General features: G+C 41.1%; 1 protein-coding gene across 1 annotated transcript; it reads left to right on the top strand.

The window, feature by feature from the left end:
- Positions 1–1,090: 1,090 nt before the first annotated feature.
- On the top strand, positions 1,091–11,459 carry LOC308314487 (forkhead box protein P4-like; the record flags this gene model as incomplete). Its single annotated transcript, XM_080762118.1, has 9 exons — positions 1,091–1,270; positions 3,774–3,869; positions 4,688–4,776; positions 5,740–5,844; positions 6,381–6,468; positions 7,413–7,500; positions 10,304–10,380; positions 10,906–11,007; positions 11,334–11,459. 9 exons carry the CDS (start codon positions 1,091–1,093, stop codon positions 11,457–11,459), a joined length of 951 nt encoding a protein of 316 aa, XP_080618244.1.
- Positions 11,460–14,472: the final 3,013 nt, after the last annotated feature.

The following is a 14,472-nucleotide window of genomic DNA, read 5'->3' as shown; positions in this document are numbered from 1 at the left end:
CTAAGGCATGAGAAGTTGAACTGATGGGGTTCCGGTGGGTCCAAAGCAAAATTAGTTGACATAGTATCAGACTATTTTCTTTTCTTTAAAAAAAATTAAATCTTTTTGAAACATTTTAACAACATAAATCTTGTATGGGGGTCCCTCCCTGGCATAGAATATTTCCAGATGAGGGTATATTTATCTGGGGGTCCAATCAATACAGGACACGGAAAATTTGAGAACCACGGCTTTAATCTTATATGCAAAGAGACTGGACTGATTGGTCTTCAGACCAAGATGCTGTCAAAGAGCATAAAAGATTGTTCGTGATAATAACACCCGGAAAAATAAAAATATTCTGCACGTGTAAGAAATCGACTGAAGTTAGTGCCTTTAATTTTTTTTTTACCAAATCTAAATAAAATAGTCGTTTTCGATTCTAAACGTGTAGCGCAGGTAATTTCTAATTCTGCTCTCAAAGCCAAGACTTTAAGAGCTTGAATATAAATACAGCAATGTCGTTTTGAAAATTGTTGCTGTTGGGTATATATAAATACTGTAATTCCATATTTAAAAAAAATGTATTTAAATGAATGCCCTACATTGTCCTATACTTACCAAAGACCACTTCTTAGACTTTGGTAATAACCCAAATCATTCAGCAGATCAATCATGTGACGTCTGACTTGAAAGAAGAATGCCCTGCTTTTTTATTTATGTTTTGTATACTCGTCGTCTCTGTCGTGTGGAAACCTTGTATGTGCAAAAATTTAAATAAAACATTTCTTTCCAGGAAATGGTGTTCCATTTGATTTAATGTAGTTATTTTTACAGACCCACTTTACCACTTTCACACCTGTGTGCGATGAGTTTCTAGAGCTCCTATTATTATTTATTGTTTTAAGGACAAATCTGAGTACTTTTACTATGGTACTTTAAGTACATATGATGCCAATATACTTTTGTATACGTTTAAGTGACATTTTTAATACAGGCCTCTTACAGTACTTGTAACAGAGTATTTCTACATGGTGGTATTTCTACTTTTACTGCTCTGACTGACCGTTTCCTGGGGGTTGTTTGTCTTCTGTTAGGACCTGAAGCTGGAATGCCTGAGTCTCTGCTAAGTCAAAACCACAGCCGCAGCAGCACCTCAGCCCTTCAAACCCCGGCAGCAAGCAGCAGCCTCCTCAGTCACTCAGACAGCGCTCCGGGAGAGACACCGGCTAATGGGGACTCCTGTGGCGGAGTGAGCGCAGAAAGCTGGCAGAGACTCCAGTGTAAACAGGTAATCTTCATCCACCCACCTCTTCCATCCTCATCTCCATCCTTTCAGTTGCCTACCTGCTCCTCCTCCCCCATCCATCCTAAGTGGGGAAATAGAATAGAACGAGCTTTAAGTAAACAGATGTCACGAGAAATGTGGCATATCTCAACTTCCATAGGCAGGAAGGACACAAGCAAACCCCGTTGGAGCCTGTTGACAGTGGCAGGGATTTCATATGAGATCTGAACCCAGCCAGGGAGTTGACACACAGAACTCTTGTTTGTCCTTCGTTATTAGTTTGGTGAGTCGGTCGGTGCAGAAGAGGAGGAGGAATAAATGTCCACAGGATCACCCAGGCCAAATAGAAGCTAGAGAAAGGCAAATAACTATAAGCACAACCGCAACCTAATTTCATGGTTGTCTGTCACAAGTCAATCTAAGGGAAATGTAATCTAGGAGATTACTAAAACAAGCCACAGTACACGGCACAGGGTCACCAGCCCTCGTTTAGTACCTTTGACTCATTTTGGCAGTTTTGTTCCACTTTATTCACTATGAAGTCATGCATGTTTACATCATCTTGTGCACCTACAGGCTAGGTTTCCAAAATAGGTAAAACCGTATGCCCACCCCCCACAGTGAAGGGTTCTAGAAGTGATGTATTGAGTTCAAGCATATTCTGGCATGATTCATTTTCAATGAACATAACCACTGTGAGTGACATTTGACCATCTCATCATGTATTTCTTTTCTCTTCCTAACAAGGCTGACATGAAACATATGTTAAGAAATGACCCTTAGTGGTTTGAACAGTTTCAACACCAGCATGTTCTTTAACACAGTGAGCCACAGTGAACATTTTAGACTACTGTAGATTCTGGAGTGTACAATGGCAGTGTTCTATATTGCGCCGCAGATAGGGAGTTCCATGACAGGTACAGTATGGTCCTGATCTCCTGAAGGACTGCGAAGACCAAGACGGGAAAACCACATGCAGGTCCCACAAGTCTCCGTCTGGAAAGAAGCTGAGATATTACTCCTGCACAAACACGTGTCGTGCACGTGCAGATGTTTGTGAAATATGCAGTTACAACATTCTTATAGAAGCTGTCGGAGTCCCAGTGGAGGCAGACTTACTGTATATTTAACTTAATTGTATTTCTTAAAAACACTATTCCTCCACAGCATTTTTCATATGAAGTTACTATCTTATATGAATTAAAGGTGGAGTATATTCTATGTTTTTTGTTAAAATAAGTATTACTTTAGCTCTATATTAGAGCAATCATTAGTATCATTAGAGTGTTTGTTCAGTAATAGGGTTCTCCCGTCTCTCCTGCTCTTCAGTAAACAGAAAATACATGTTCAGGTATCCAATCAGTAGAGAACTCATACAGTATACAGGAGAAAACATGGAGATACAAGGTTTCTGCCTGACAGCAGTAATATGGCATTCCTCATCAAATATTTCTACTTAATAATTAATACACAGATATTTCATCTTGGGTTTTTGTCACACATTTGATGCGGTTTGATACTGAACGGACACGTTTGGAATAATTCAGTCATGGTATGACTGCCCCTATCTTATTTGTCGTTTTATTATTCTGTGTGTGTTTGCCTTCATTAATATCCATAAACTTCCATTAGGAGTCACAACAAGCATGTAATTGTGTTGCTAATTAAGTGTTCAACCAATCTCCCATCTCATTCAGGGTCAGTGACACAGCCTATCATGATGATGTTCACAATACGATGACAACACACCGCTGTAATTGTGTCCCAATCACTCCCATTGTGATGCTTATTATTTGACACTTGCCTTCTGTTTTAGGGACTCTGTAATTTACTTTCCATGTGAGGTTGCCAGGAATGTGTCTTAGTGCGCTCATGATAAATGCAGAGAATGAGCATTAGTACACATATAAATACGGTATACGCCTGCACAACAACCATTATTATATGCAGTAATAAAACAAAATGACTGTGACATAGCGATGCAGCTTGTGACTAACACTATTTCACAGAGCACAAAAACAGGAGATTTTAAGAACATATCGTCGCTGTCAGATGGAAACCATGGCATGTATGTCCAAAATGGGTTTTTTCCAGGAAATGGAAAAAAGAACAGTTTGCATGTGTTCCAATGGATCCAATGTAGTTATTATTTAGTCACAAGCTGTTTTTTTTAATACTTTTCATAGGTTCAATATAAAACCCATAGTGTGTTGTTGTGAGCTTTTAGATCGGCTATTTTTCTACTGTTGTGTGACATTAATTACAAATAAATAATGTGTGAAGTGAGGTGCCCAGCCGCCCACTGTATTTAGATCAGCGTCTTACGTCGTCATTTAGTGGCCTAAACAAATATTAAAGTCCATAGACTACGTAATTTAAGCGCTCTAAAACAAACTTAAAAGGTTTGAATAAGTTCATTAACAAAAGAAAATAAAACTGAATGAGCAATCATGCCTGTTGAATGACAATTCACTCACTCTCTCTCTCTCTCTCTCTCCCCCCTCAGGTTGTGTTGGCCATGCAGGCCATGCAACAGCTTCTGTCTCCTCCTCAACTGCAGGCTCTGTTGCAGCACCAGCAACAAGCCCTACTGCTGCAGCAGGTACCGTTACATTTACCACATGCACTGTGCTCAAGGCTCGCCGCTCTTGGCATCTCGTTGCTGACGGGCACAAACGTCTTATCTCCATATTCTAACTTTTAGTGTTTTTTCCCCGTAAATTAACGCTGGCTGATCCTATACTACACTGAACTACACAAACGTCACACAAAACCATCAAAAGTAGCAGATCTGCAAGCTTGAAACGCAGTGCGAAGCGACGCGTTTCGACCTTGTAGATTTACTTTTGCATTAATTTTATTAGGTTTCCACCCGACAGAGACGAAAATGCTTTTCTAGGTGCACAAAGACAGAGTATAACTCCTTTTATGACTTTCTCTATACTTCTCCATCAACACTCAGTGTTCTTCCTTTCCATAAACCCATACTGTAAATGTCCCTGGGAGATACTGTACCTGTATGATGTCTCTTCTGTGCAGCAACATTTAAAGGACTTTTACCAGAAACAGCAGCTACAGTTGCAGCTTTTACAGTTTCCAGGCAAGACGGTCAAAGAGGTGTGTGCTTTTTTCTTTCTTTCTTTTTTACTTTGACTGAAAACAACCAAGTCCCGTATCGAGTGTTTTTTTTAAATGATCAGCATTCGTTGGCCTGTTAATCTGATTGGATTATAAAATGGTTATTTTACGTGAGTGAAATGTGTCGGTAACGTGTTTACCTGTCCTTGCAGCTGTCTCCACAGCAGTGAAATGTGTCGGTAACGTGTTTACCTGTCCTTGCAGCTGTCTCCACAGCAGTAACGTGTTTACCTGTCCTTGCAGCTGTCTCCACAGCAGTAACGTATTTACCTGTCCTTGCAGCTGTCTCCACAGCAGCTGCTGTTCCAACAGTTCCTCCAACAGCAGCAGCTCCTCAGGACACACAGAGCAGTGCTGTGCTCCCCTACGCTGTCTACAGGTCTACCTCCTTTTTCTTCTTCTGTGGAAACATGTGGAAGAGACACATTGGAGCTTTTAGATCTGATCATTTTAAATCTGAACCCTGAAAAGTAACATTTTTTTATTGCCGCAGTTTCCACCTGACAGAGATGTATTGCTTTAATTTGCTTCCCTGATCATAAATGCAGGTTACACGTCAAACAACACGCTCTTACATATAGTGTGTGTGTGTGTGTGTGTGTGTGTGTGTGTGTGTGTGTTTTAGGCAGCCTCACGATTGCAGAGAGCCAGCAGATATGGAAGGAGCTCACTGCACTTCTGACAGAAGAAAGCCACGTGGAGCCTACCTTTACTGCCATCCCCTCAGCTACGGCATCAGGAAGACATTCCCCCCCTCACCAGACACAATGGTATACGATTACGTTCTATTCCACTAGTTCTCAAAGTGGGGTCCGGGGACCCCAGGAGGTCCTTCCTCGAGGGGGTTCCAGGGGGCCCCCAGCAAAAAAAAGGCAAATATTTTACATAAATATTATCTATTCTCACTATAGTTAGAATAACTTCCAATGCTTCTTATTTTCTTCTTCTTTTTTGACAACTTCAAAGAGTTGTCATCTGTAGAAATGTGTGTTTTCATCTTTGAGAGACGGGATGGGTGGGGGGGAGACTACACTGAATCTGTGTAAATCCCCTTGGGACGGTACATTTTGTTTTTGTTTATTTTATTTAAGTTCCAGCACCTGCAAAGAAAAGTCAATATGAATGCGTGTACTGAATCAAAAGCGAAGACGTTTCCCTTTATCCGTCGGTGCCCTCCTCCACCTTTCTGTCATGATTGTTTGGTTGTTGTTCACAGAAAACAAAATGCCCTCAGTCATATACAGTAATGTACCTTCATTCTTGTTCTTGTTTCCTGTTATTGTGTTTTTTATTATGCCAGTACCACTTACCCCTCTCTTCTCATTTCCCTTTAGTGCTCTTGAAGTGGACTGTTCGTCTGCACACATGTTGTATTCTCATGGTGTGTGCAACTGGCCCGGATGCGAGTCAGTCTGTGAAAACATCAGCCAATTCATCAAGTAATTTTCAACAAATTTACTAACATATACTCTATTTTTAATAACTATATGTATATACTATACTGTATAATACTAAAAACAAAAATCCGCTATTTTCTCTACATTTGAAATAACTGAAAATGCTTTAAAAGGAAAATAGGGAGTATTTGGGATGAGGCAGTTATAGTCGCCGGACAGTCAATTCCAGGCCATCTTAAAATCTTGACCCTGGAACCGTCTGCCTCATGGTTTTGCTCTCATATAGAAAATAAATGCATATCGTCTCTGTCGGGTGGAAAACTGTCCAAAACTGTTACTTTTCAGGATTAAAATATAGAAAAAGTAAAAGATCTACAGATCTATAGCTCAAAAGATTTGTGTCGTGTTTCAGTTTGTGGATCTGCTACTTTTGATGCTTTTGTGTGACACTGTAGTATGACCAAGTAGGGAGTTAATTTACAGGGGTAAAAAAACACACAAAAAGTTTAAATATGGATATAAGAGGTTTCTTCCCGACAGCGACGCTATATTGTGGGGTTATGTGTGTGTATTGTCAGGCATTTGGGGAGCGAGCACACTCTGGATGACAGGAGCACAGCTCAGTATCGGGTGCAGATGCAGGTGGTGCGGCAGCTGCACCTCCAGGTGAGCATGGAGATCATTTGGGTACCTGGTGCATGGACCTATTAGTACCAATGGGCTCCCTATGCACACACGCCGTTTTGGAAAGAACTTGGGCCCCCTTCCCTCCCTACTTCCTTCACAGGTGTTACTGTGAAAGAACGCCGATGATACTAATGGAGAAGGATCTGTTCCATTCTGGTCAAACAGAGTTAGGGTGCTGCTATTGTGCGTGTTGTCTCACTGGAAACACTCTGCTACCCCAGTGGGTCTCAAAGTGTCATTGACTGGGTTCCAAATGGCCCCATACGAGTGTGTAACTCTGAGAGTATACAAATGAAATGGAACAAATGGAACCAAATGGTCCATTTGGTTCCGTTTGTATCAGCATCAACTAAGATGCTGAACGAGGCTTTGAAACAGCAGTAACTACGTGAGGCCTGATTATCCTTACACATCATGTGTGCAATTGTGTAATGTTGTGTCTTCCTCTGTAATGTATTTTTGTTGTCATTGATGTCTTATGTGTGGCTGTAGCTGGGGTGAAAGCCCAAGACAAATTTCCCTTGTGGACAATAAAGTCTACCGTACCTTGATTTGTTCGCTCTCAGAGTTATGGAGGTCCTTGAAATTAAAAAATTGGAGTACCACTGTACACTAAATGGATCAGAGCCTTAGTATCATCGGTAGCACCTGTGAAGGAAGTAGAGAAGTGGCCCACAAGTAGGAAGACTAGGAAGAGTTTATTCTGTGTGTATATAGCCCATTATTTTACAGCGTGGCTCTGCAGTAGGCTATAGTCTGTGTGTCCAGAAATAAGCTAAAAAATCACTTGACCCCTTGTGTTTTTGGGGAAATAATTTAACTTAGATTTTGGTGTCCCACGGCCACGATATGTTGTCCTTCAAACCTACCGTAAGCGCCTCTCATTGTATCACGGCACTGCCACTGACTCGTTACTCCAACAGCTCTCCAAAGAACGAGAACGTCTGCAGGCCATGTTGTCTCACCTTCACCTCACGCCTCTGGAAACACAGTCACTCTCTGCACCTGTGAGTACAGCACACACACACACACACACACACACACACACACACACACACACACACACACACACACACACACACACACACACACACACACACACACACACACACACACACACACACACACACACACACACACACACACACACACACACACACACACACACACACACACACACACACACACACACACACACACACACACACACACACACACACACACACACACACACACACACACACACACACACACACACACACACACACACACACACACACACACACACACACACACACACACACACACACACACTTCACATTACAGTTGATGCCCAAAACAGAGAGAAAGAAGTGTATATCTAAATAAAATCAGATTAATCTGTAAAAGATCTGTAACATTTTTAGGTTAAATGTGAATGCGATAGGGTGGCAATTGCCATCCCCCTTAAACTCGAAATTACACTTGTGTGGTCAGTGGTGGCACAGCTGTTAGGTCCAGACGGCAGCCAGTGTGTCAGACAACGCACATGCCATCATAATAGGGAAGGATAATCATTTGTTAATCTAGCAAATATTCACAACCCTCAACCAAACAATTTCACACTTTAATTAGCAATGATTGCCTCCCTTCTTTGGGGAATATTAACGGAATCACAGCAGAGGAGGCATATCGAATCACTCTGTTACACTCATCTTAAATATCCCCCTTGTTCTTCTGACCAACTTTCATTAAAGCTGCTCTAACTTTTTTGTTCTACCACGGATTTTAATCCGGGTCTCCTGCACAAGTGTTGACATTTTCTTGACCACTGAGCTAACTGAGCCTGCCTGCTTGGTCTGGATAGCAATTATTATTATTGAATATATATATATATATATATATATATATATATATATATATGTGACACACCCATACTGAACATACCAAAAAGAGGATAATATGTACATATAAATGTCATATAACCACTTGTGCAAAAATATTGTGGTAGCATATAAGAAAAATAAGACAAAACAATTACTTAAAAATAAAAAACAGTACAGCACAAATACAGTATAATAAGGGCACTTAGACTGGTAACAACAACAGCAACAGAGTCCTTATGGCCACAAGAGCAAACAACTGCAGAGAATACAATTAAACATTTTCAGACTCATCCATTAGATGAGATAAATCATTGGGAGCAATTATTTTGACCTTCAGGTCAAACCAGAAACAGGATTATGTCAAACATCGTGTCCAACCTAGACACAGGATCAAAATGTGCAGGGAGACCAAATACAACCACCCCGACTGTAGAAGTTAAATTGTATTAATGTACTTTTGTGTAGCTGTTAGAGCGTACGCCTTTCATACGGAATGTTCAAATTCAGATCTGAGCCAGAGTCTCCTGCAGGAGATGCCTGTCCTGGAAGGGATTCTCCACTACCTGTCTACCATACAGATTGGACAAAATTACATTTTATTCACTCCAAAGAAGTGATGGAAAGTAACTGAACAGAGGCGTAATTTCTGCAAGAAAGTAGCAAAAATAACAAATTGTGAATACTTTTGTTAAAAGACAACTTTTGAACACACACTTTTGAGATTCATATGGTTACATTTCTACTGTAACTAATCGGAGTAATTCTACCAGCACTGCCTCTCTAGGCAGCTCATCTGTCCAACTCGCATGAAGCTCTTGTTTGGCCCAGCTCAGATCACTCTGTCTGTGCATATCTAGATGGGTACAGTGTCTGCTGTTGCAGCGTCCTTGAGCTTACCTCCAGCAAGTCCTCAAGCCGTGGTCCAGACTCCCAGCCCTCCTCTGGCATTTGTCGCACCACCACCACCACCACCACCACCACCACCATCATCCTCTTCCTCCTCCTCGTCAGTATCATCCCATGGGTTTGGAGGAGCATCCCCGTCCCGGACACCCTGCAATGCGGGGCCCGTCAGATGTCATCAGCCTTCGCACTGCCCTATGTCCTCAGGTACGACCTACAATAAAATGTAAAATTGAAAGACCAGAAAATAAATCTAATAATTAAAGTTTAAATAATTAAAATATTTTGCGTTTGAGCTTGTCGATCTGCTACTTTTGCCGTTTTTTAATTTGACCTGACAAGTTTTGGACAATGGTCTTCACATGTATTTGTACAACAACTACATGGCTATGCCTGTGGAGATTGCTGAAGATTTTGCTGAAGATTTCTTCTTGTCGTTTTCTCCCACTTCTTTACGACGACACGTCTGTGTCGGTGTTCCATAGCGTGGCACTGAGTGCCGTGCTATGAACTTGTAGGTCTGCCATTTTTTTTTAACGTGAAAATGTGACGCACATCTTTCAATATTTATTCCTTCAGAGAGAACGTTTTTAACTCAAATCTTTGCTTCTGGGGGGGGGGGGGGGTGTCCCTGGAACAACATATTTTCAGATGGAGGTCGGTGGCCAATTACATATCATTCTGGGGGTCCTTGACATGAAATAGATTGATATATTGATATATTCTATTGATATAGAAACATATGTTTTTCTGAAAACTATCATGATTTAGAAGACATTTGTAGAATCTGGTATGAGGTCGAAATGGGTTAAATGTGTTATTTTATGTTATTTGTCATATCCGCTATGTGCAATTTGTGATTACAAAGACAGAAATTACAACTATTACTGTACAACAGAAATAGAAATTGTAACGTTCCCATTTTCAATGCTAATAACATCGTTAATCGCAATTATTTGTGTTCCAATTAATCGTCAACTTAAATGTGTAATCGTGACAGGCCCTAGCTGTGATGCAACAATAATGTTGATTCTGATTCTCAACAGAAAAAGGATCCCCCTTTGAGCTGTATAAGAACGCTGACATCAGACCTCCCTTCACCTACGCCACACTCATTAGACAGGTAAGATCCCTTTTGTTCTCTCTGTCACGTTATGTTTCAGTGTTCATTTTGACAGCACATTTTTATTTAGTTTAGCCATAGTCTTTAAATAAATAAAAAATGTATGTCATCTGAAACAGTTTTAGTCGACTAAATATCACAAGATTTTGTCGATAAAATATGCAGTTGATTTTGGCAGGCCTTGATGGAGTCTTATAATGGCTGATTTTACACTTGCATGCGGAAAATAGCTGATCTCAGAGCGCAATGCCCGAGCGCAACCATTTATTTGTTGATGAAATTGTTAATATATTTAGTCTTATTTCGTTTTCGTCGTTGAAAAAAGGTAGTCGTCGAACATTAAGTTAAGTGGTGTGGCGTTAATAAGTGGTCAGATGGGTGGGCTGCAAATTGCTTTGATGATTTTCATGTGGGCCCTGCTCCAGAAAAGGTTGGGGAACCACTGCAATAGATAGACGAATAAATATTAGAAAATAATCTCTAAGAAAATAATTAAATATGTTGTAATCGTATGATCTCTTTCAGGCTATAATGGAAGTGTCGGACATGCAGTTGACCCTCAATGAGATATACAGCTGGTTCACACGGACATTTGCTTATTTCAGAAGAAATGCAGCAACTTGGAAGGTTCGTTATGACAGTGTATTCATGTCAACCCCCAAATAAATATGTACTGGGCTGCGGACCCCCATTTGAAAACTTGTTGTGCCAGGAACTCCCCATAGCTGATGTGTAATCGCTGCGTTCCGTGAATTAATTTGTGTGTGACAAACACAAATTCACGGAACACAGTGAATGTTTGTACTTTACTAGAGTATCTGTATTTTTGGATAGTTATGACTTTCACATTTTGAAGGAATTACATACAGTAAGCCCCGATTTCAAATATAGTGAAAATAGCAGATCTATAAGCTCACATGCTGTGATGTATGAATGTTGTGTGTGTTCCTCAGAATGCGGTGCGTCACAACCTCAGCCTGCACAAGTGTTTTGTTCGTGTAGAAAACATGAAGGGAGCCGTGTGGACCGTGGACGAGCTGGAGTTTCAGAGGAGGAGGTCTCAGAAAATCACAGGGTAGGCCTACAACCTGCTTTCTTCTTACTTTTGGTACTTTAAGAACATTTTGAAGCCAATACTCTTGTACTTTTACTCAAGTACATTTTTAATTCTGGACTTGTATTTTGTAACAGAGCATTTCTATATTGCAGTATTGATACATGTCATTACTTTGTCCAACACTGCGGCTAATTCCCATCAGGGGTCGCCACAGCCAATCATCGGTTTCCATCTGCTTCTGTTTTTTGCATTTTCCTCTGTCTCTCCAGCCACCTGAATGTCGTCTCTACTAATAACAATCATCCTTTATAGTAGTTTATTAATGATGGGAATTAATTCATTATTGTTTTCCGGGCATTTTAAATGGAAATCGAAACTACAGCATTGTGTTAAGAAGCCCCCCCTTTTCAGAATTCCCCTGTGACGATGTGTGGCAGCCACAGTGGGTGATGACATGTACAACATAGGGCTGTCAGGGATCATGTTGGCGTTCTGTTAACATCCTAAAGATGTCAGTCAGGTTGAGGTCCACCTGACTCTAGTAACGTTTGAGGGAAAACAGACAGAACAGACTGTTTGCTGTGTAGCACGGAAGGATGACCAGAACTGCGCTGGCTGTTCAATTAATCAATTCATGTCCCGGGCCATGCGGCTGTGCTGATCGTATATCTCGTCCACATGTGGGGAGCCAGGGGAGGATACAAGTACAACGATACATCCGAGCGCTACAATGTGCGCTCAGATGTATCGTGGACACCCACAGGTGGTTCAAACCGGAGGTTTCAGGGACTGTTCCAGGGAAGAGGCTCTTCCACTCAGCCTGTGTCTTGGGGAAGGTCATGTATGTCTATGCTGGAGGATACAAGCAGCTGACTGGATGGACTAATGACATGTACTGTACAAGTTGGTCAGTGGACACCGCCACAATGGTCTGGTCTTTCATTAACACCAGAGACACTATACCACCACAAGAGTGTGCTCAAGTGATATGTGGTTGACACAGAGACCAACCTCTGGCTGAGCAGGTTCTCTGCACAGCTTTGACCAGAAGGATGCTGGTATCGTTCAGCATTTGCCTACAATGGAGAGCTGTACACATTAAATTATAAAATTATATAATAATAACAATAACACTATATTATTTTATTTATCGGGATGTCCTAATGAATTCCTGATATTGGGCTAATATATCGTGGATAATTATCGTGCATCCCCGGCACCAAATGAGCACCTGTTATTGCCGTTTGTGATCAATAACGAGTCCCAGTCAGAGGTTTATCATCTAATATATAACGGTACCTGCATGTTGTTTAACAGTACATCGTTTTTAATGTCATTCTGCAGACATGCAGTGCTGATGAAGACTATGTCCACTAACACCATGTTTGGGAGTGTGCTGACAGCTAGCTTACAGGTAAGAGCTTCACACTATCTCGTCAGTATATATTCAACTCTGGGAGAGTATACAAAATGGAACTAAATGGACCCCTTTTTGATTTTCTCTCACTTCTTTGAGGGGTGCTAGTCCCTCCTATTATATGCCCAGCTTTGTGTTTGTGTGACAAATGGCGATGATTTGATTGGCTGAGCAAAGTACGTATTGAGAATAAAAAGTGAGGGCAATTGTTATTGGCCAGAATGAGCCGGCGTGTTTATTTTATTTTATATTTAACTGCTATTTTTGCCATTTGATTATTTATTGACTCCTTTTGGTCATAGGTATTGTTTTTTCGAAATTGGGATTTTCATCCTCTTTTTTGGGGTATTGGATTATTTTACTTTGTCTTCCTCTCAGACTGCATTGAGCGACGCATCTCTGCCCGGTTTTAGAGGTGGAAACAATGGATGTGAAACTGGAGGTGAAATGCAACGGAACACGTCTGCACACATGTCTGTTAACCCTGACTGCTCCCCACCTCTACAGCAGTAAGTTCCATTAATTTGAACAGCATTAACTCACTACAACTGGGAAAGCATCTGTGTCATTTTAGAATTTAACTAAAAAGCACTATTTTATACTTTGGCTATTCAAAAATAGCAGATAAACAAGTTCATACTGTAGAACATATATTATTTCAAAGTGAACATTTTTAAGTTATTTAAATTAAATTACTTCTGGAGGTCGCTGGAAGATGGGGGAGATGGGGGGGGGGGGTCGGTGCCCAAATACATATCATTTTGGGGGTCCTTGGCATGAAAAGGTGTGAGAACCACTGATATATATGTTTTTCAGAAAACTGTTTTTGGACTTTTTTGGATTTAGAAGACATTGGTATAATCTGTCTCAGGTGTTAATGGCTCAGAGCTAGCCTCGCAGTACCAGACATGATTCTGCCGGTCCAAAAAAAAAGGAAAAAAAGGGCCAAGTCAGGCTAGCTCAGAGCCACTAAATGCCTGATTTATACAGTCTAAATCACCCATAACCATACTAGTACAAACCAAACACATGGTCTGTGTTTTGCAGATCCTTCATCCTTAAAGAGGAAGCATTTAATGAAGAACAAGAATGTTTGATGTCTGAAGAGCACTTGTTTGACCTGGCATGACCTCTGACCAGTGGTCCACGCAGCCCATATCCATCGGACCATGCAACAATGGTCAGATGGGTGGGCCACAAACACTTTCAAGACTTACAAGTGGGCCCTGATCAAAAGGTTGGTGAGGGGTGCGTTAAGACGACCGGATTAAGGTTGGTGAGGGGTGCGTTAAAACGACCGGATTAAGGTTGGTGAGGGGTGCGTTAAGGGTTGGGAGAGGGTTAAGGTTAGGTTTAGGTGTGCTGCCCCGTGGGAGGTTAGAGTGAGGGTTTGAGATAGGTTGTGGGACTAATGACTGGTCTAAACTAAGTACTGCACCCGATGTGTTTACATTCACAAAAGTCAAAAAAGTGTGCTGTGATAGATTGATTGGTCAAAAAAGACTGGGGAAATGACAAAAAGCTGAAGTTACTGTAGACACTTTTGTCTCTAGTTCTTTGAAAGGCTTTTTTCTTTGTGAGACAAGAAAAGGCTGGGAAGTGGGAACGTAATGTTGTG

This window comes from Protomyctophum bolini (assembly GCF_963924005.1).
Source record: "Protomyctophum bolini genome assembly, chromosome: 4".
In the NCBI taxonomy this organism is placed as follows: Eukaryota; Metazoa; Chordata; class Actinopteri; order Myctophiformes; family Myctophidae; genus Protomyctophum; species Protomyctophum bolini.
Note: the sequence above shows the minus strand (reverse complement) of the source record. Positions and strands in the feature narration are given on the sequence as shown.